Below are 23,707 nucleotides of genomic sequence, written 5' to 3' on the forward strand. Positions count from 1 at the left end.
GTCCTTTCTTCTCTCAAGGGGGCAGCATGTCAAGAGTGAAAACTTGGCAGCCACATGCCTTATTGTTTTCATCTTGTTATTTGTGTAAGGGGGGGGGGGAGATAAGGCTTTGAATGGGTTAGTTAGAAAAACGAAACCTCTCCAGTTCTGCAGATGTTCGTTGAAACACAGATGTATGAAAACGTTTTGAGGACATTCTAACTGTGGGGAAGAAGATAACAGAAGGTTCTCAAACAACGAGAAGGTGTTCACATGAACTACTTGGACATCTGGGAGGCTTGGCTGGGAATGTCATTATATGCTTTGGTTAGATATCTTGGGATTTTAGAGTTAATTTTCCTTTGCCTATACCATACCATGTATTCAATAAACCAGTAAGATCTTCAGAAATGAAAGAAATCCTGGACTTTATTTGGATAGTCGAGCTGGAATTGACAGAGGTTTTAACTTTAACTGCCACCCTTATCTCTCTAATGAAGGTGTGGTTATTCAAGTAAACTGGTACAATTTTTAATCTCATAATGCTGATAAGCTGTATCTCTTTAATATCTGCATATTGTGTTTGTTTCATTCTATTGGAAGAAATTTGGATCCCTATGTGTTTTCTCCTTTTTTTTTCTCTTTCTCTATCTTATCTTAAATTTGTTTCCATTGGCATTCTGGAAAGGACTGAAACTGTGAAAGTAAGTAATACACATATAGTACCCCATGTTTGAAATAGTAGCCCTGGATGAAACGTGCTACTTAAACTGGTGCCTGCAAGCAAATATATATCTTCTCTTTGGACCTATCCACAAAGTCAGGTTTCAGAAACTACACTATATGTATGAAACTTGATGATTTACCAGGAGTTTTGGACTACAGCACTTATAGTTCAAAGCCATGCCTACCGGGTTTTATGGGAGATAAAATATTTGGAATACATCACCTTGCCTAGCTTTAGCATAGACAATTACTTTTAGAGCACTAGTTTCTTAAAATTCTACTCCTTGTTATATGAATGAAAGGGAGAAATTAAGAACATATCTACTTTGTGGCTATAATAAAAATATAAAATATATATTAGCTTAAATGTTCTTTTGAAAACCACTGACTTTCACTTTCTGTCATTTACAGCAGTGACATCAGACAAACAAAATTATGAACTTCGGCCGAATTCTCAAATTGGAAAAATGGTTCGACTGTGATAAGATGAGCTCCATGATTCCAAACATTGACAGATATTTTTTAAAAAAATCCCTACTGAAAATAATTAAAATAAAACTAGAGGAATGCTTTTGCATGGAAGTCTTAGTTATGATCGATAGAACATTATTTTCTATTTCTAATTTCACAACTTTTCTGTGTTTTAAGTGTCTTCTTTCAAAATAAACTAGTCTTGAAGATTCTTCAAAAGTTAATATGAATATGACAAAATGACGTCTGACTCATATTACAACTGCAGAGATGGGAAAAATTAAAAGCAGATAAAGTAACAACCTTTGTCATTGTTAATGTTGGGACTTTGTGATACTTGCTAGGCCAACTTTATAAATTGCCTCCATAATCTGGTTTCTAATCTAATTCACTTTTAGAAAACTTGAAGAAACTCATTGTTTGCAACACAGATAGTCTGCACGGGAGCCAATCTGCTGAAACTTTTGGCTCTACTTAGAATTCTTGTGAAATTGTTCTTTTTTCTGTCCTAGCAGCCACGAGAAACAAATATTCCTACTGAACAAGTTAAACATTACACATATGACTGATGTTTAGGAAAAAGCCCTGAATGACAATCGCACTAAATATTTATTTAGAAAGGCCCCTTCACAACTTTATGTGCTTTCTAGTCAGCTCACATGCACCACCAGCAGTTTAGAGTGGTGAAACTTTTCTAAAACCTATCCCAAGCAGCAAGATAAGATAATGACCCTTATCAAAGGTATTATGATAGGGGGAGAATACGGAAGAAAGTTTTGGCTCAGTTATCACTTGTTTGAGGGACAAGATTTACTTTTATACGGAAGAAAGTTTTGGCTCAGTTATCACTTGTTTGAGGGACAAGATTTACTTTTATATAGGCTTAATGCACCTATTCTATTTTGTCTCTCACCAAAATAATCTAGAGTCATTGCTGCTTTTTTGCAGTGCTTTTTGGGAAGCTTCAAAGTTTTAATACAGAAGAGGCTAGGGATGAAGGTGCATGTTACCGACATCTCCTCTATGTGTTTAGCTCAGTATTTCTGAGCTCTGGGAGTTGACGTCCAGACCATGCTGCCAAGGCTGAGAATCACCAGTTTACCTGTACTGTACTGCTACCACACATCGGATGACAATCTTTGGAGATCCATCAAACCCTACTCTTCCCATATACATGAGACTATGCCTGGAGTATGCAGCATTTAAAGTTTTAAGTTAATAGTTGCATCATGGAGTTTTGTTCATTTGAGTACTTTGCACCCCATAAGAACAATCCAAAATGGCTGATGCTTCTCCTTATGATTAAGTCACCAATCTTCTGCTGCACTGAAGCAAGTGGGGCAAGAAGAATGCTGCATTCCCATCTTCAGGTAAAACATTAAGGAAGTCTCTCAATTCCAGTGCCATGGCAATGACTGATAATGTTTCTGGACAAAAAGGACACAAACATTGTGTTTAATACTCCTGAGTAAAGCTAGTTCTCGACTTACAATCTTTCATTTAGTAATCATTCAAAGTTACAACAGCACTGGAAAAAAAGTGATTTACAACTGATCTTTGCACTTACAAAAGCCACAGTATCGGTCAAGTGATAAAAATTTGAGAGCTTGGCAACCAGTATGTATTTACAAAGTCCTGATTGCCATTTGTAACCTTCCCAGCTACCTTCTGGGAAAGTCAGTGGGGGCAGGAAACTGGATTAACAACTGGATTAACAACTGGATTAACAACTGCCTGATTTACTTAGCAACTGTACTGATTTGCTTAACATTGGTGGCGGAAAAAGGTAGCAAAATTGGGTGCAACTCACTTAATAACTGCCTTGCTTACCAACAGAAATTCTGATTCCAATTGTGTTCATAAATTGAGTACTGCCCATATCTCCAACAACTTTTAACATGGATTAAGATAGGTGGTGTAAAAATTAAATAAATAAATAAATGAGCAAACGTTGCTCCTTGAAGATTGTTACTTGTGGTCTGCATCTAACAAAAATGTGTGATTTGCATTGAATCCAGTTCTTCAATTTAGTCACTGAAGTGTAAACACTCCACAACATCCTCTTGAGACGAAAGGCTATTCTATGTACCGCAAAAGCTCTGTGCTATAAAAACTCTTTTTGTTACCTTGCAGTGATGACAGAAATACAGGGTAATTTTCACCAACATGTCTGGTTCGTTTACAGAGTTCAGGAAGAAGTTTGTTCCACCACAAAGCCTAAAGCCAGTCAGAAAATAAGATCCAGATAGAAAATCAAGTGTTATTCTTGAAGGAATCCAACTCTTCTTCTTCTGCTGCTTATATTTACTCATAAAAGCATGGCAGTGAGCATGTTAAATAGCAAACCTTTAAATATGTCAGACTTGCTGCTCCTGTGTTCAAGATGTGATTCATTCAGGAGAGGTTCAAGATCTATCAGCCAATGAAGTGGGATGCAAGCTCCCTCTAGTGCCATTCAAAGTGCCAAAGAGCATTGGGGAAAGACAGTGACATTCAACGGCCTGCGATAACGTGTGAATATTATTTATCATCTTATCTCCTACCTAAATTATTGGAGTAATTCAGTACCTCAGGTAGTTATTCTGAGGTTCTGAAAAGGCACTGTTTGTCTAAATGGAATAAATACAATGACTAGCACCGATGATGTTTGGGTAATGAACATCTGCAAGAAAACAAGCAAGCTCAGAGAGCACCAAGGACCCCTCATAATTATATTGCTCCATTTTTATTTTAGAGCTACGAATGTCAGTGAGCATTGCCTACACTAGCCTTTTTCAATCTGAGAGTCTGGTGGTTTTACTGGTTAGAAAATTTAAGAAGCATGGACTCAAAACAACTGAGGTTGGGCAAGGTTAGAACATACAGGGCTTCCTGCTGATTCTTAAAATGCATACACACGATTAGTAACCCAATATAATTCCAAACACATCTATGATCTATTGACAGCATAACCTACATATGTGGTTATTATAAAGAAACTCCTGCACAATTTATTCAGCCAGCAAGTATCAAAGACATACATTTATATTTCAGGAGAACATGATCACGTTACAGTATGAGATATGATAAGGCAAGCAAAGGCCAGGCTGGGGAAACTACATTGAGGAAATAATAAAAAATACTTTATAATCTTCAAAATTTTGCATCATTTCACCATTTTAACAAAATAGAAGTTACGCATTTCCCACATTCAATATAATGGGGTCACTTTGTTCAGTTTTAAAACTATTGACTAGATATGGTACAATGAAATTACATATGAGGAACTGATGTACTAAAATGTTCCTGTAAAACTGCAACGGTTTGGATTTTAGAAGGACAGGAAAAAAAATGACAGCTATGATTATTAATGCTCACCTGATGTTCATCCCTCAGCTCATGCTGGGCATAAGGTATGACAGCTTCAGGGCACCTATCCAGAAGTTTGTCAATAGCTGCTTCATGCTGTCCTAAACATGTATTACAAAGAACATGTATGCTCAGACCAGAAATAGAATCTTCTGGAATATTCTTCACAAATGGGAGAATGGAGGATATTTTGAAGGATGGACTGCATAAGAGAGACTGCAGAAAGAACAGGAGAACAGACATATTACTGTAGGTCTGGAAAGTGGCACCAAAATGGGGAAAAAATTGAGCAACTTATTTTGATATGAAGTTTCTGAACTTAAGGATTTAAAAGTTATAGCTCTCACTGAGGTTTTCATCTTTAAAAACTGCAAGGTTGACTAAGACAGTACAGAATTGAAGCAACTACAAATCTGAATTTGACTTAGATGCTAAGTCTTCCTTTCCTGTTACTATTTGATGCTAGTCTGTAAAAGAATAGCCAGCAATAACTATTTTGCTCAGTCTAGAACAGTTTTCCTTGTTTAATACCAGGATACTTTCATATTGATACAAAGTATTATATCTTCAGAATTAGTTTCAGTGTGTGAGGTGTGTGTGTCTCAGGACAGAGTGTTTAAGGCAGAAGTTTTTGAAGGAGATTGTGCTGAAGGGAAAACACCAGCATCCTTGTGAGTAAGCCACAGCACGAGATTTTGAATGTCTGCAGACTCAGTGCTAATCTGGGGGGGAGGGGGGAGGAAAGTTAGGGTGAAGGTTGAGGGAGACAGTAGATGCCAGAACAGGACAAAGAGAAGCATGCAGAGAAAGCACCTGCTTGATTACCCTTACCAGGCCTGCATAAACCAACTCTCCCATCCTTCTATGGTGCCTGGTTGGGAAGAAAAGAGAGCTGTCTCCTTGTGCTAGAAAATCTTACTCACATGGAGGGAAGAGCCAGAGATTACTCAAGTAAGGAGCTGGTTATATGCTCAGCATTTGAGGCTGGAAGACTTATTGAAATTGTTAGTGTGACTGCAGAAGACTTCTTTCTGTTTCGGGCAATGATTTGTCCCTGGAATGCAAACATTTTAAGGAATGCGAGGAGAAAGAGGCTGGCTCTATGGGTTTTATCTCTTGCACAACACTTGCAGTCATCCATCTCCTCCATGGCAGGACACTGTACGTTCATTAAGGGAACATTTTTTTAAAAGTTAAAAATAAACGTCTAAATCTAGTATGCCTATGTTGAAATCTAACACCGAGATGTCAGGAACATGGACTTCCACTATTCATCCCAATATTTCAAGGTTCACCTACTGCTTTATTTCCTTATATTACTTTAATCATAAACCTATTGATTATAGAATAGGGGAAATTTATTATCACATATATTATTGGTAGCTCTATCCCTCTTCATTCCAGAAGTAGATTGCCTATTATATGAGTGTAATTGGCTTACACTTGCACAGATGTCAAGGGCTCTGAAGAGTATTTTCATAAGAGAGAGAGAGAGAGAGAGAGAGACCATGTGTGTGAACATATGTCATACTTGTAATTTTGAAAGGTCATCATATGAATTCCAATCAGGAAGAGGTACTAACGACATCATGAATATAATCCAAGAAAATATAAGTCCATAATCATTGCAGGAATTTATCTGAAACCACCAAACAAAAGTTATTGCAAAAAAACAAAAAGTCATTTGCACTGCAAGCATATTTACATTCAGCTTTTTAGTCTCATTTAACATTTACTGCAAAGATAATCAACTTTACTTAATTAAAAATAACAATAACCTATTTGATATTGCACTATTTCTTATGAAATGCAAAGCCTTTGATAATTAGACATTTTTAATTGTGCATTTAGACAGATTATTAATAATTTCATAACAGCATCAATTCTCTTAAGTATCCTCTATTGCTGGTATCTGTGGATTTAATATATCATTTTTTTCTCAGATTAATCTATGCAAAGAGTTACACAGCCCAATTTCCCTTTGCTACATTAGTAAGATCATAGAATACTGTCTGTGCTGCCCAAGCTTCATAGAAATCTCTAATACAGATGAAAGCACATTGTAGGAAAACAAGAAAATCCATACCAGCAATTCAAGTCTAGCAATTATTTTTTTTAAAAAAATATTTCCTACCAAAATCTAGTTCCAATTTTCTCTTCAAACTGTGCAAAATAAACTTGGTATAGAACTGTCTTGCAGAAATGGGTAGTTTATAAGGCCACATGACTACAAACCATAGAACCAAGACAATTATCATATAGTGTACAAGAATTCAAGCTGTAGTTTTTATTTTTAAATAAAAAATTACACTGGCCCATCCCACCCAATCAGGCAGAGAACGTATGTTGCAGACTCAGTTAAAGAATTTCAAATGGTGGGGGCTAGGAAGAGAGCCTTCTCTGCCATTGACCCTGCGTTATGGAATATTCTTTCCCCAGAAGTGAGGCAGGCCTCCATTTTCCTGGAGTTAAGATATGGTCTGTGGTCTCATGTGAGGAACTTAGGAAAGCACATAGCCATGAGGCTGACTGGTGTGCTCAGAGCCCCCCTTTGCCTTTTAACTAATTTTAACAGTGTTTAATCATCCTTTTAAAATTCTAATTTTGATATATAATAAAACCTTAAAGTATAAAACAGTATATCACCCAAAGTCTATCTCCAAGGGAGATGGGTGGTTCAAAAATGTGAAAAATAAATATTTTATTTTTTCTGTTTCCGAAGGCCACAATAAAAAGCAATTTGGATTATAATAAGTATAATTTATAAAAAGTGTTCTTCACGAACAGTAAATTTTTATTTCACTGTTAAGAGATGAAGCTCTTTGTATATAGGAAAATCACTGTTCTATGACTTTTCTATACAAAGAAAAAAACTAAGTTTGAAGAAGAGGACCTTCATTACTATCAACTGAACAATCCTTTCGATATACAGAGGGCTGGTAAATCACTAACACAAGACATTTATGATGAACTTTTAAATGTTCTGCATTATACATTTGGGCAAAGTTCACATTTCACTAAGTCAGGATTAACAGACCTAGACTGCAAAAATCTAGACCATCAATAGATAGAAGCAGAGTAATTTTTTAAAATTATCTTTCTCTGCTCCCAACTACTGCTTGTATAGATTTTGCAGACTAGATCTGATAGCTCTAACTTGGTTTTATTTAGCTTGTGATATGGATTTGATCAACTGTGTTTCCCCCCCATAAAATGGTTTCAAGAGCCCTGATGGCGCAATGGTTAGAATGCAGTATTGCAGGCTAATTCTGCTCACAGTCTGGAGTTCGATCCTGAACCGTTCAAGGTTGACTCAGCCTTCCATCCTTCTAAGGTTGATAAACTGAGGACCCAGATTGTTGGGGGCAGTATACTGACTCAGAGAGTGTTGTAAAGCACTATAGGGCTGTATATAAGCCTAGGTGCTATTGCTTTGCTATTCAAGCCTTGGCTTATCCTGATGTACACTCTGTCTCTTTTCCCCATCCAAAGTACTTTACCAAATCTTCAGTGGTTTTTAGAGGCTCAGTGTCAGGAAGCTCTTTCCTGGATAGTCTCCAAATATATTGTGTAGCAAGTTTAAAATGTAATTTCTGTGCAATTTCTTCCTGAGTACATGCTACAAGCAAAGCTTCCCAGAAGTCTACCAAGAATTGGGGAACAGCATCTTCATTTTTACCGGTCAGTATCTGCATTCCAAAAATATATAAAAAAGGAATTACTTGCACTATGTATCACTGCAGCTCTTTTCCCCTCAAAAGCTGGGGAGGTCACTGGTTATCAAACATTGCTCACTCCAACATTCAATCACAGTTTGTTTTAAATACTGCTAAGCTTTAATTGGTGGGTTCATTCTTCAACTGCAAACAGGCCTTACTTTGGTTAACTGACATGCATGAATCATATTATTACATTCAGCTATAAATACAAAATTAGGAAATAGATTTATTTTCCCCCAAAAAAACCCCACACTTAGAATTGATATTGCTTTATCATTTTCAGTTCTATGCCATTTTCCCATTAAAAGCCATGCTTTTCAGTGACAGCAATTCAAATCAATCTTTGGCTGTATTAATTGTCTATTACATGAATTAGACTATTGAATTTTTTATACTTCTCTTTCGTATAGTAGGAGAAAAAAATGACTCCAACTTTTATGTATCATTTAATCATAAAGTCTATAGATTGGAAACAGAATTATTTTGATAGATCTTAACTATAAGGATGGTAGGAGTTATGTTTTTTATTTTATTTTCTATACTGTGTTTTTATTACTTTTGAGCCACCTAGAGTCATCTGAGTGAGTAAGTGGCCATATAAATTTCCTAAATAAATACATAAATAAAAAGAGCAAAAAATAAAAATAAAAAATGGTGCACAACAAACCTTGATACAAGAGCCTGCTTCTTCCAGTTCCATTTTATTATTCTCATGTAAAGCCAATAATGAAGCTAGGAGAAATCCAGGTCTGGTCTCTTTCAGATACAAAGCAAGTTCAGTTGGGTACATTTGTCCTTTAATGTGCTGTTTTAGAAGTCTTGGCTCCCGAATAAAACCACATACCAATTTCATCTGCAGACAAAATACAAGATCTAGCTAGTGGTTCCACCCTACATTTTGAATGGTAGCCAATTTATTTTTTTTTCAATTTTTTAAAAAAAAATCTAGCAAAAATATATGCTTAGACCATATTTATTTCAAAAGACCAGGGTGCAGATGGTATTCCTAATGTCAATGGATATTACATGGTAAACAAGCTAAGGGACTCAATGTTTCATTGCTTTCCTTTGCAGAATGATCAAGCCATGACACATTCATTGCTGTGGTTTACACTCACATTGTACTGACAGATATTTTAATCATGCTTTACTAAGTCACAACTAATTAGATTTACACACATAAAGCTGAAAGCAGATTAAATACATTTTGAATTAACATTGACTCAAGTCACCAGCAATAGCTCTAAATGAGCTCTATCAAATTCATCCTCAGTCCAAGACCTGAAAACTGTAGAATTAAAAACTGATTTGCAAATAATACAATTATTATTTGTAAATATATCCACTAGGAGTAGTCTTATTGGAAAGGATGTGAAGTAAGATTGTTCTCAATTCCTGCTGCTCATTGAACAGGACCTAGTATTTTCACTTAACTCCTGAAATACATGCTCCACCTCTCTGAGTCTCAGCAATGTATGATGAGACAAAAACATGTTCAACCCCACAGACTAGATTTTGCCTAGAAAATGCAGAGAATGTTATGCACAGATGTTCAGGATAAGCTTCTTTGAGAAAGGATGCCAATAAGATTGCAGCAAAAAGATGCTATTTCACGTGGAAGTACAGAATTCCTTTCTGATACTTAAAACATCCATACTGAACCTGGTATTCTGCTGATGTGGCGGATCACCCCCATAAAGGCACTTTTGGTCTGGAGTTACACTATTTTCAGTTCTAGACATCTGGAGGTCATTAGAACAGGGAAAACTAACAAAAATATGAGCAATGTAAAACAGAGGAGGGATATTATATTCATCTGAAAAATGCTATAACTAGAGCGTAAACTCATCCATCAAATCTCTTATTCTGCAATATAACTTCTATCTTTATTCTCTAACAATGTCAATTGCAAAAATACTATATCTAAAAGGAAATTTACTCTCCCCTCATGAAAAAAGGAATCATTCATTCAAGCTTAGGACTGAATGCCAAGACAAACCCATCTCACTTCCTGACTGCCACTTACCATGCTAAGACATTGGCCCACCTAGAATGTTGCGCTATAAGGAATAGTTGCAACAGGGATTTTTTCCCTTTGTCTGAGATACTGGGGTCTAGGACCTTCAGTCTGCAGATGGGAGCTCTGCTCTTGTACCTCTGTTCTTCTCCAAAACAGTGAACAGACTGAAATGTCTGCAGGAAGGAAAAAAATCATGGAAGATCTACTTCCAAACATAATTGTTAGCAGAATGTTGGTACAGGAAGGCGGTGCAGAGTGTGATGAGAATGGCCGAAAAGATCATTGGCAGTTCCCTCCCTCCCATCCAGGACATAACACAGAAGCGCTGCTTGAGCAGGGTCCGTAAGATTATCTGGACACTACACATCCTCTTCATGACCTGTTTTCCTTGTTACCTTCTGGGAGGGGGCTTCGTGGTATTCGAAGCAGAACATCCAGATTCAGCCATAGTTTCATTCCATACAGCATTAACCTTGTGAACTCTCAAGCTTCCTCCTTCCGTTATATATTCAAGATGGAAAATATTTAATATTTATTTGCTACATATATGTAGGGATGTGGGCCTATACATATGTTGTTCATAGTATGTTTAGGTGTGTGTCATGTATGTGTTTCACTTTGAGAGCGGGCAACTAAATTTCATTTTTGATGTGTGCCTTCGTGCCACAGTATAAAAATGACAATAAAAGTTATCTTATCTTATCTTAATTACCTCTATTGTGTTATAATGATGTGTATGTATGTATACATATAGGATATGTATCCCCCAATAATCTGTACCTCTGCTTGGCTGTCCAGCTCCTTTTTAGATCCATCCCAATCCCCCTTTTTCAGAGCCACTGAAGCCTTGGCCAATGTGACCACAACAGATGGTGCCACCTTTTCTATCATTTCCAGATATTTCATTGCCATTTCAGGGCATACATTCTTCATGCAAGGACTGCAGAGGATGTGGGGTATCTGGTTTGGCTCAGCATGGTGGAATATCTGGAGCACTTTTGCAGCCCAGTCCTAAAAATGCAAACAGATATATCAATCTAGTTCTTGTTACAATCTTATTTATAACACAAGGCATAAATGTAATCAGCGGTTATCAAACTCTCTAAAAAGTCATAATAAAATATCAAAATAATGTGAAGTAGCTCATGAGAGAACTGGGTAGATCCCTGAATCATGAAATGCCCATAATTTGCAACAGTTCTTTCAAGATTCAACTTTTCCTGTCTACTTACTTGGGCAAAATAAGTAATCTTTGGAGGAACCTACAATATTAGGCATCTGAGAGCATGTAATGGCTGCATTCCCAGAAGACTTGCCAAATATAAACTATCCTGGGAAGTCCTCTATTACGCCAGTGGAATTTCTTGCTTTTGTGGGATAGGAGAACACTCTCAAAGGCACCCTGGACAATTGTCAGCCCTTTGAAATAGATCACGTCATCAGGAAATAGACTTCTCAAGAATTATTTTTATTTTTGATGACTTCAAGTGAGTCTTGACTCCTGGCAATTGCCTGAATTAGTTCCTGTAATTTTCTTGATAAGATTTCAGCAATGATTTGCGATTGCATACTTCCTAAGGCTGAGAGAGAGTGATTGGCTCAAGGTCTCTCAGCTGGTTTTGTGGCTAAGACAGGACTAGAACTCATGGTCTCCTCCTGGTTTCTAGCCAAGTGCCTTAGCCATATAGATAGTCCTCAACTTAAAACCATAACTGAACCCAGAATTATAGTTATATTTCCTGCTGGTTGTTAAACGGGTCATCAAATGATCAGGCTGATTTTATGACATTTTTTGCAGTGATCGTTAAGCTAATCACCGTGGTTGTTAAGCAAATCTGTGGCTGTTAAGCAAACCCATTGCCTGCAATACACATTTGAAATGGAAATGGAGATAAACACCAGTTTTCAGAGGAAAAAATGCCAAGTGACTGGTTGTAAGTCAAGGACTGCTTCTATCCTAAACTGGCTCTCTTTTATGAACAGCACAGGGGAGGTATAGCTTCTCAGTTTATAACAGAACACCTATTCACTGTTTAAGGCTGCAGTCCTAAATCCACTTACCAGGGATTAAATTCAACAGAATTAATTTCTGAGGAAACATTGAGTTAGTTTCCCTGCATATTTATTTAACATTCTGGTGGCCAACAGTAATAGGAGTTAGTCCTACTCATTTTCTTAAATGCTTTATTTACTCTGTTGACTTTGTTCGTTATTGTGAGTGGAAGAAAAGAATCAACACAAGACATGAACCTTCTTATATGTATGAAGGACAAGTAAAGAAACTCATCATCTTACTTCATTTAGCTTTTCATCTATGTCTTCATACAAGGAATGCTGCAAGTAGAATATAAAACCTTTTCCATACTTCTGTGTTTTATCTCCAAATGCTACTCGCTTCAGAATGTCAGATATAGAAAGGCTGGACATTTTATAGTAAGGGAGTGCAAGATGGAAGTCTTTGGTGTCAAATCTAAAAGCATAGAAGTCAACAAAGATACATTAAAATCTATTTAATAAACATCTCTCTGTATGGGTAACTAAAATTAGAGTTGGTCTTACAATAGTCTTGTACTGGAACTACAGGCACATAGCTAACGGATCAGGTTTATTTAGTAAGAAGAGAACATGATATTTTTCATAAATGTGGCTCTAATTTAGCTCATTATAATTTTTTTTTACATAATTTAAAATTTAGTCTTTTCCAGGCTGTATATCTCCCTCCACAATCTCTAAACGTGATTTTAACTTTAATTCTAGCAACTGTAATTCAAAGACCTCTGAAGAAAACCAAAACATGGAAAATAGCTTACAGAATATTAAGTTCAACCATTAGAATGGGAAATTTCAGATTTCATACTTTCTCTTTGAATTTAGCATATGCTCTTAAGGTAGGTAAGTACAGACCACAATACAAAATTAGAAAAAGAGCCAGGAGAATAGAAGTTGAGATGGGGATGAAGGCAAGCTAGGTTAACTACGAAGCTCTTTAAGTTCTGTGTGTATTGTTCTGACTTATAAGAGAAAACTCCTTTTGACAAAAATGTGGACAGTTGAAAGCAGAAGTTCAAATTGCTTCTTAATCATATCCTATATAAAGCAAACAAAAAGATGGGGACTGGAAGATTGATTGCCATGTCCTTTATTTTCTTAGACATTCTGCATCCTCGAAATGAATTGACTCCCATTTTCTGCTGTCATTAAAGATTATGGGACTTGCAGTCTAAATCAGTTGAAATCCTCCATTTACACACACACACACACACACACACACACACACACACACACACTGTGGATGTATGTGTGATAAGATATATCTGGGCTGACCTATTCTCCCTTATTTCTTTTAGCTAAGCTGAAGATGTACGAAGATTATTTATCTTCCTTAAGACAAGAACATAGTAGTGCTTATCTTGAATCAAAGGTGACCTCTAAGGCAGTGCATGGTCTTTAAGAAGACAATTCTGCAATGAAGTTCCCAGTATAATTTCCTCCCTGTGATATGATCAGAATAAAGATTTTTCTTGCACAAAATATTCCGACCTGCTGTAACAGTCTCCAAGAAGAGCACAACTCTCATGAAACGCTGCTAGGAGAGCTTCCTTCTCCTCCGAGTCTTTCAGAGAAGGATCCATTAAAGCTGTTCTGACTAGCAAATGAGCCTCGCTTAAGAGATGAATACAACTCTCTGTTCTTACATTTTCATAGGTCTTGCTGTATTCTACCTAAAGCAGAAAAAAGGGGGTCACTTTCAGATTCACGTTAGGCCACAGTACATTATCCTATTTCTGTAAGTCAATAAAATAAATGCAGAATAACACAGTACCATTTCTTTGTAGAGTTGTAGAGTTGAAGTTGTGTTCACAATATACAAATTCCATCCAGGTTCAGATTCTGGGGAAATCTTAGGTTTGATGTTATCAGCCTTTCGGTAACTGAAAGGATACATATGCATTTGTGAATGTTAAGTTTACACAACCATAATAATTTTATCAGCTATTTTAGAATTCTTTCAATAGCAACAGAAAGGCAAGAATATATGTTCCAGATGATCAGTTGCTGAATGATCTCCTTCTGGTCCCAAACATAAAAATCTTGCCTCCACCCCAAAACTTGAAACCTTTATGCTTACAGGAGTCTTCGTGAAAGTGTTTTTTTCTCTACAATGTCCTCAGAATCTGCTTTTGTCAAAATGATGATATGGTGTTTGAAGTGAGAGATGGCTTTCAGCCCTATAAAAAGCTGCATCCTCAAGGTACAAACATCAAGAGACACAGGGGGACAAGCCTGTGAAGAAACAGTATATCTTTACATCTTGAAATTCTCTAGAACAGAAAATGGATCACTTGGCAACCTCCAACACCCATTTGTGTCCCCAAAACCTCCCAGGTTGGCCAAAAGCTTCATCCATCCAGCCGATCTTTAAAATTTGTTCCAAGAGTCACTGGAAATCAAGTGGTATTCCAAATAATTGAATAAAAAATTCTCCCCAAACTGGGTAATAAAATCAGCCCAAGGTTCATTATTTTAAGGTTTCTTAAACCTCAGTGGGTTTCTCAATAATAATTTTATAAGGTGTGATGATGGTACAGCTTTATACATATTTATAAAGACATTTTATTTCATTTTATTTTCCTCATAATTCATAATCTGAAAGTTGCATTTTTAAACACTATTCGGGTATCATTAAATTAGGAGTACTTCTGAACCCTTCTAATAAAATGCTACCCAATGAGATTGGAATGATATCCAGTCATCTGTATTCCCAGAGATTTTTACTGGAGAAAATTCCTAATGGGGTTTAAATTAGTTTTCACTGAACTATCTAATTCAAGATAACTTTCTTGATCAGATACTGGCAGCTTTAATTTTTCAAATATGCTGATGAAGTTAGGATATTTCTTTTGAAATGCACATCATTTTATGTTAGCTTTGCTTTTTTTGTGTCCATCTTGGAACTCTTCAAATCCCATTTTCATCTTCACCATGAAGTCATCCCACAGCTAGTCAATGCTACCTCTAATGCAGTGTTTGAGGTTTTCTTAACCTCAGCAACATTAAGATGTGTGAACTTCAACTCTCAGAATTCCCCAGCCAGCATGCTGAAATCCACACACGTCTTAAAATTGCTAAGTTCAAAGAAACACTGTTCTAAAGCCTTTGTACATCTGGAGCATGTTAACAAGTTGGGATGGAGGCTGAGCTGTTCACTGAAACAGCCTAATAACAAAAACATCTTTTACTTCTCTTTCATGACTACCTCATCTGGTTCTCTGGATGTGACCTGCCCTCTGGACCTACTCTACAACTAATCCTTTGGATTTAATAGGACAGTCTTGGTTATTTTCACCCTTGACTGAATTCTGACAGTCTTTGCTATATTTATCTGATTGTCCTTTCTGGGTTAATGGCCCATATGACACATGTTTTTTATTGTTTGGTCGATGCGTGCTACCCCATTGTTTGGAAACCAATCTCCATGTCACTTTTCTCTCCATTGCCTTCTGGACTACCCCCCTCCCCATACAAACTCAATAAACCAGAACAACCCTGGTTTTGTCTAAAGGTATAGAAGAGCTTCTCTTTTGGATCCTTGGAAGGACGAGAGTCAGGGTGGTGCTCACTATGACTCTTGCTCTAAAAAAATGTTAAATGAGGCTAACAGCTTCCAAAAGGTCACCCACTTTTGCATCACAATTAAGGACATGTGGATTCTGGAAAGAAACAAAGCTAATCTCAGAAATGAATCAGAGCACCTTTAATGTTGTATCAATGTAGGGGTCTTCGTTCCGAGCTGCTGCAGCACTACATCTCACTGTAAAACACTGCAGGTTGTTGCTAAGGGGAAAACAAAGAGGAATTAGGCTGGATTATATCCATCAGGCCACTGCCAAGGTGTTATATTCCAGATGTGTTATAACTACAACTCCTAACAGACTATGCAAGCAGGAGAATTTTAAGGGTTGAATGCTAAAGCATATAGAATATTTGATTATTAGTGTGTAACAATGTAAACACAATACACTGTGAAATATATAGAACTATTGTTTGAACTAATCAGCTAGAGCTAGAGCTAGATTCCAGATAATCTCCTTCAGATATGTCCAGGAGAATCACCTCAACAATCCCATCTTGGAGATGCAAATCATAAGTGCTCTTATCAATAAAGAGGAATTAATTAGGATCTCTACTGAATAAGAATATTGTTTATAAAGTCTGGGTTGCCATAAAACCTTCTATATAGAACGGATGAAATGTCATGTGCAGATTTGATAAATTTAAGCTTAATAATAAATAATCTTGTTAGTTTTGTGCAAACTGCCAAGATGATTACTATGGTTTGCGAACAATATTATATGGCTTAGTACCACAATATTAAGCCACTGCAGTTTAACAAATTACAGTTAAATAACGGCTTGTCCAGAATCTATGGTATAGTACAATTCTTAAACACAGAAGACACAAACTTTTAGATCTTTATTGCAGGCTATACAGAGGATTTTCTAAAATAAAACTTCTTTCCTTTCCAGCATTAAATTCCTATCCCATTTCATATTTCACCATGTGGAATTTTGTCTGTATATCTGGTGAAGGAACATAAATGCTGCTTTCTTATCAATATACTGTATATATTCTTGGTCAGTTGTGCTCAAACTTTGCAACCCATTTCTCAACACAGAACCTGAACCATTATTGGAATGTTCTGGACCTTAATCAAGGATGATGGACAATAAAATGTGATACCTTGTAATGACATGCAGGAACTGGGGTGTAAGAACTGCTTGCTGGGATCTTTCTGAATATTGGTAGGTAGAAATAAGTTCCACTAAGTCATTGATTGTGTAGAGGTATGCCACATGAGGTAGGGAGAAAAAGCAAAACAAACTCAGGAATTCTTGTTTAGATGTATCTTCTTCCTTAGCCGTGACAGAAGTCCCTAGATGAAAAAAGAGAAAATCTAGCACCAGATACTAGGTAAGAGCTGTAATCTTTGAGCCTTCTCTCAATCCAGCAACTTTAGAAATTTTGAATCAGATGAACTGTAGATGTCTGGCTAATTTGGGATGATGATAGTGAAGAAGATATACACAAACCTTGTGTAAAATCCCAAAGGGAGGAAAAAAATTCCCTACATACATACAGCCAAATGAGAATTGAGTATATTTGGTAGAGCCAAAATTCTGATATTCTGATGGGAGAAAAAAAAAGCAAAAGAAGCACAATAGGAACATTCTGAAAGAAGAAGAAATGACTGATTAGGCAGTTTCTTGGTGCAACCATCTGATGCAGAGCTTTGTTACATGCTAAACTCCCAGTGATCCTGGAGCAAAATTACCTTAGTAACATTAGATCATCTAAAACTAGATTAACATTTATACCATATGAATTAGGAGATATTTTGTGGGTTGAGTACAAGAGCCCTGCAATTTTAACAGTTGAAAAAAAAAAATAACCCAGAAACTGAAAGTGTAGTGAAAAACCTCTGCATATCCTGGGAAACTAACATGGAATGAAGATGTTTTTGGAAAGACCATATTTGACATCCCATTACAAAATACCAAAATGTCAGGATAAAGATTTTCAGCCCAGTTCAGTAAGATCCAATTGATCTTACACTGATGAATTTGGTATTAAACCCAAAAGATCAACAGGAACTAGAGTTCTGATCCCTGGAACTTGCCATTAATTGTATGCGAAGGGTGGACAAAGTTGATAGCAGCTTGAATATAATACAAACTGTTCCTACAGTCTCTTCTCATAATCAACAGATCCTCCTCTTATTCCATCCAACTTCATTCCATCATGTTACAAGCTATAACTCCAAGAAAATTTTAAAGTAAAAAATGAATTCAAAAGAGACATTTTTTTAAAAAAAATACTGTAACCCTCTAGAAGCTTTCAACTGAATGTATATAAATTTCTAAATTGCCACAGTATTGCAATTTATGATTGGATTTATGATTCTGAAATTCTCACAATTGAAGCTATTTTAAATATGACTCTGATCCATATTCTTAGGTTACTGAAATTAAAATTTGCTGTCAATATATGATATTGCATTTATTGAAAATATTTCCCCATTATAAACTCTAGCTTTGTCTAGCATATGGTAATCTAATATTGGAAATGGGATGCATTTTTCCACAACATCCATAATGATACTGTAGATTCAGAAATGTACCTGATTCATGTATTGGCAGCAGCTGAAGAGAGTGCAGTTTGGCATCTTCAGCAGAAAAAGGAAATGAGGACACATCAAGAGCAAAACGCCTACAAAGAAAAGTGACAAATGAAAAGATGATAAACCAGCTGTTTTCTACTTTTACAATGAAATCACAGGAATCTTTATGCAATTTTTTGCTCTTTCATATTGCATTGGAAATTGCTCAAGTCAGAAGTAGTATCCAATTTAAGCAGGGCGCAACAGAAGTAGTTAAGATCTCTGTGCATTAGCAAACAAGTACGTAAGACTGACTAGTCTTCACATTTGAGCATTCTTTAACAGTTCTAACAATTTGCATTTTTTGGCTAAAATGGCCTTCTAAAACTGGCACATAAGACATTGTAAGTGTTCCTATTGTTTCTTTGGTGAATTAGAACAGAGTAATAGAGTTGGAAGGGACCTTGGGGGTCTTCTAATCCCAATCTCCTGTTCAAGCAGGAGACCCTATATACCATTCCAGAAAAATGGCTGTCCAGTCTCTTCTTTAAACCTCCAGTGATGAAGCACCCACAGCTTCTGAAGGCAAGCCATTCCTCTGGTTGATTGTTCTTACTGTCAGAAAATTTCTCCTTAGTTCTAGGCTGGATCTCTCTTTGATTAGTTTCCATCCATTGTTTATCTTGCCTTTTACTTTACATGGAAATCAAATGAATCTGCCCAGACTGATTTTACAAGTATTTTTACCACAATTCTGTTGTTAAGCAAATCACACAGTGAGTAACTGAATCTGGGTTCCGCAATTGTCTCTGCCTGTTGGAAGCCACAAATCACAACCACATGACTGCAAGAAGCAGCAACTATTATAAATGTAAACTAGCTGCCAAGCACAGGAAATGCAGTCTCATGCCTTTGGGGTGCTGTGATGGTTGTTAACTTCAAGGATAGGTTGTAACCCAGTTTTTCTAAGACCATTATAACATCAACATTATATTGACAAACTGTTGTAAGTCGATGATTGATTTATTTTGGAAAATGTTGGATACTGATACTTTATATAATTTATGAAGTAATTTATAACAACAATCTATAGAATATATCACTATATTAGCTAACATTAGCTGCGGGAGAAAGAGACATAAAATACTACATTTTCAAAGCATGAGCAACACTATCAGAGAGGAAACCATGCCATTGGGATAACTAGTTTTTAGAGAATGCTTGCTGTTTTATCATCACTAGAGGGAAAACAATATGCAGGTGGACTCTGTCCTAACAGCTGAAGAGAGAGAGACAAATTAGTATAGACAGATGATTTTAACATTGCCTATTTATCTATAACTTGGAAAAAGAACATTTTGTTTATGCTGTTTTGGAAGACCCTCCCCAACTTAGATTTTAAGTGAACTATGGATGTTTTATTTTATATTTTATGTAAGCTGTTGACAATAATTTCATTGTAGTAAGTAGTAATAGAGATGAATATCCACAGAATGTTTTGTTTAGTTTTAGCTTATTGTAAGCTGTAAACGTACTTTGCAGCTGAGCATGTTATATGAACCAGGTTACTAACATTTGCTTGACAAATTGTTAAACCGGGTACATGGATCCAGCCAACCAGTGATATTAGATGATGATATTTGTTGCTTTGATCTGCCCTACTATAGGGCAAAGTGAAAGCTTGCATTTCAGAGAGGAATGGTTATTAATATTGTGACCTGTATGTACAATACATATATCCACAAAATCTATTATTAGCAATAATCTGTTTTATTACCTGTACAGAACATATTGCACTTGGAAATTTAAATCTTCACCAGTTAAGCTAATAGACTCCAAAATAACAGGTATCTCACACTTGCTACTTTCTTCTCCGAAAAGTTCCACTGGCTGCTGACAGAAAACAAACCCATCTGATTCTGATTGAGTTTGATCAACTTCCTCGGTTATACCTTTAGTAACTAAAGTGGAAAAGAATGTCAGTATACAATGTCAACTCTCAAGAAAACTAGAACTTAATAGAGGAAATACTACTAGCCTAACCTTGTACAGGTGGTCCTTGCTTACCAATAATTGGGACTGGGGGCTGTTGCTAAGCAATGCAGTCATAAAACACAACATCACATGCCCCACACTGACTTATACTGGCAATCCCAGTTGCTGTTGTTAGGTGAATCTCACATGACTGCAGCATCCCATGGTGATCACAATCATGTGATTGCCATTTGCACCCTCCTGCCAGCTTCTCCACTGATCTTACTTGTTAGAAGCTGGCAATGAATGTGGAATGTCATGTCATAATTGTAAGCTGGTTGCTAAGCATCTGACTCGCAAACATGTGATTACAGGGATGCTGCAATGGTCGCAACTATGAGGACGGGTGGTTACGTTCCCCTCATTCACACTGTTGTAACTTTGAAAGAACGATTTTTGAATGACCAACTGTATGCTACTTTTCTCAAGACCAGAAAAACTGATCTTGGGAGGCACAGTCTTGATCTGGGTATTTTAAATATCATACTGACCTTCATTAATGGGTATTTCAGGCTCTACAAATTCACAGATATGCTGTTTGCTATTACCAGCCAAAGTTACTTTCTCCCCAGTTAGTAGCTTGAAGACAAGGACTTCCAGTTCTGCTGTGACAGCAACATACCCTGCACAAAATGCAACTTCTGTTGGGGTGAACTTCTCCATGTGCAAAATTAAGGAGCGCTCAAAGTCCAGCACTTTTACATCCTCACTCACAACTAAATGCTTCAAGTGGAATAATATCAACTTATTCTTGCAGCCAACCAATAGGTCTCCTGATAAAGGGCAACAGGAGAAACATGTGGGAGGATCAGAAAGAGGTATTTCTATGATTGACATTTGTTCTTTAGAAGTCTCAGTATAGGAAGCTTCTGGGTTATGACCCTGCATCCGCACACAAACGCGTGAGTTGCCAGAGGACATGTATCTCCAGTTAACGTAAACTCGTAAGAAGAGGGTGCTGTGTTTCTCCTCAATAGTGGCCACATAATCTCCTGAAAAGCAAAAGTTGATTTTGAAAAAAATTGGCCATAAACATAAATGCCATAGTGAAACATAGGAGTGTGTATAATCAAACTATAATGTAAATGAAGTTTAGCTCTTGAATTAGCTGGAAATTCCATCAGAAGATCATGCCAAATCCGTAACAGTGCCATGAGACTTTGTATTTTGTATTTATCATAATTAGCAAACTTGTACGTTAGAATACCCTGATTTACTACATGGGGATTGTGTAACATCACCGACTGGGTAAGACTGTATTTATATGTCTGTTAAGAACAGTTAATATGAAAATCCTAGCAGATTTTATTAAAAGGATGCTGATCATATTGACTATAGATTATAGAATAAGGACTCTTAGACAAAGTCTTGGCTCAAATATAAAACTCAAGTTACTGGAAAGATAAACTTGAAGGTTGCCTTCAAACTAAGCACTAATCATTAGTTTTGATGTTGTGCAAACCTCATTGCTTTTTGAAGGCATGATTTACAATTTACATTTGGGGTTCCTCAGTATGCTGCCTGGGGACACTAACAAGCCCATATTTATAACTGCCCTCCTCCTCTAGCTCATTCTTCTTTTAATTCAACAGGAAACTGGTGTAGGGCAAAGCAAAATGTCAGCCTTTAGCATCATCTTTGTTTCCAAGCCTGACTCTGAACTCGTAATGAGCTCCAGAAACTTCGTTTATAAGTGCCTCTAACTTCCCAAGAAAAGTATCAAAGTACGAAGGGGAACAAGGGTGGTGGTAATTAACATACTGGAAATGATATATAGTAGTAAATTGTGGAAATTGTGGAAAACTTTTGGGAAAAGTGTACAGTAGAAATGCCACCTTTGGTTAAGTTTCCACCAATTTTTCTTCTAATTTCTTTATAACTGTAGCCTTGTTCACTTAATAATACTATTTTACATCACTTTCTGAGCAACCAGTCAACTCTTTGCACCATTACTTTAATTTTATTATGTTTTACAAGCTCACTAAATGAAAGAACACAAAAAACCCAACCAACTTGATAGCGATCACATAACACCCTGACAAATGTCATCTCAGCTTCAATACATGACATCAATAACTGAATCCTACTGTGATCTGATTGGCTCATTGCCAAAACAAGATGACACCTGATTGGCTCTCTAAACACTAATGCTCATTGGCTACAATCAGATGAAGAAAAGCTACCTGATATCAACCTAAGGAAGTTGTGCTTCCTTTTTCTGGTTCTTGTTCTGGCTATAACTTTTCATAGAATACAGTACAGATAATTGAACAAACTTTGTTGCATTACATTCTTGATTAAATTATCTTTCCATTGATTTATAATTTTATGGTACTACTCCAAAAAAAGTGTTATTAGCCATCAAACCTCAAAAATACACTTTTCCCAAAAGGTTTCCACTATTTTGGCCACTACTGTAAAGGTTTATTATTTATTAAATTTATATGCCGTCCGACTTTCTATCTGCTAACTCCTAAGAGTTAGGTGTTTTCCCGGCATGATTTCATAAAGGAACAAGGGCCCCGAGGAATCAGTTGATAAGAGTTTCCACCAGGCCAACAATGGTCACAAAATTCCATAATTTTTTGTCTCGTCCATCAAGACAAGAAGCCTGGCTTCGCTTATGAGCCAACTTTCGTTTAGAAAGGAAATGTCTGTTCTTTGGAAAAGGCAGCATATTTAGTGAACTGCCTTCCTTCCGACTCGGTTCTGGATGTCCAGCCGGGCTTGCGCTTACCCACTTCGCCGTACGCCATGGACAGCACTCGGCCCAGAGTACTGAAGGAGCCGAGTGGCTCGCAGAGTTCCGCAAACACTTCCACCTTGCAGGCGCCGGGGCCGCAGGCCACCAGGAGTACGTCGCGCCCGCAGCAGAAGAACGCCGGTTCCTGCTTCAGAGGAACGACCTGCTGCGACCCAAACGGGTGCAGGTTGTATACCTGCACCATGGCTCCAGCTAGCCCAGGCTCCCGATCCAAACCCAACTGTCTCCTGCGCAATCCTCGCCTCTGTAGCCGCTGCAAAGACTACCGCTTCCGCAAAGGGCACCGCCCCACGCCGGTCAGTTGGAAGGAGGCGTCAGTCATGCCCCCAATCCAGCCACCACGAAGGCAGCTTCTCTATCGAAGGCTGCTTGAAGCTATTTATACCGGGCTACAGGGCTTAAGGCTGCGGCCTGCTGTGGTTTACCTCCCCGAAGGCAAATCACAATGGTCAACTTCTAGGTAAAGTGGAGCAGGATTGCGCGCTACT

General features: G+C 37.1%; 2 protein-coding genes across 5 annotated transcripts in view; one reads left to right on the forward strand and one right to left on the reverse strand.

Annotated features, from left to right (window-relative positions):
- LOC120314667 (ceruloplasmin) overlaps window positions 1-1,291 on the forward strand; it is a 33,466-nt gene extending 32,175 nt beyond the window's left edge. For 3 of the 4 annotated variants that reach the window (XM_039357983.1, XM_039357986.1, XM_039357987.1), the window contains exon 19: window positions 1-395. In XM_039357983.1, coding sequence (XP_039213917.1) covers window positions 1-88 — 88 coding nt within the window. In that variant the 3' untranslated portion in view covers window positions 89-395. Of the gene's footprint in view, window positions 396-1,116 lie in introns of those variants that run through there. The other variant, XM_039357984.1, reaches the window with a different exon arrangement.
- Window positions 391-23,554, reverse strand: HPS3 (HPS3 biogenesis of lysosomal organelles complex 2 subunit 1). The gene is made up of 17 exons (XM_039357988.1): window positions 23,193-23,554; window positions 20,947-21,447; window positions 20,199-20,382; window positions 18,443-18,531; window positions 17,005-17,197; window positions 16,017-16,098; window positions 14,393-14,547; window positions 14,087-14,195; window positions 13,804-13,985; window positions 12,559-12,733; window positions 11,044-11,274; window positions 8,911-9,096; window positions 8,025-8,213; window positions 6,056-6,163; window positions 4,534-4,740; window positions 3,303-3,393; window positions 391-2,603 (listed from the first exon to the last, which is right to left on the reverse strand). The coding sequence occupies exons 1-17, from the start codon at window positions 23,401-23,403 to the stop codon at window positions 2,479-2,481; spliced, it is 3,018 nt and encodes a 1,005-aa protein (XP_039213922.1). The 5' UTR covers window positions 23,404-23,554; the 3' UTR covers window positions 391-2,478.
- Window positions 23,555-23,707: the final 153 nt, after the last annotated feature.

Source organism: Crotalus tigris, unplaced genomic scaffold (genome assembly GCF_016545835.1).
Source record: "Crotalus tigris isolate CLP2741 ecotype Arizona unplaced genomic scaffold, ASM1654583v1 scf7180000018970.2248101, whole genome shotgun sequence".
NCBI classification, from domain to species: Eukaryota; Metazoa; Chordata; class Lepidosauria; order Squamata; family Viperidae; genus Crotalus; species Crotalus tigris.

Excerpts from the sequence above, each read along its gene's own strand:
- HPS3 (XM_039357988.1), bottom strand. The coding sequence starts at position 23,403 with ATGGTGCAGGTATACAACCTGCACCCGTTTGGGTCGCAGCAGGTCGTT. Across the intron at positions 13,986-14,086 it reads TACAACTCTACAAAGAAATG|GTAGAATACAGCAAGACCTA; the intron begins GTACTGTGTTAT and ends TTTCTGCTTTAG. Across the intron at positions 6,164-8,024 it reads TAAAAACCACTGAAGATTTG|ATAAATTCCTGCAATGATTA; the intron begins GTAAAGTACTTT and ends TGGTGGTTTCAG.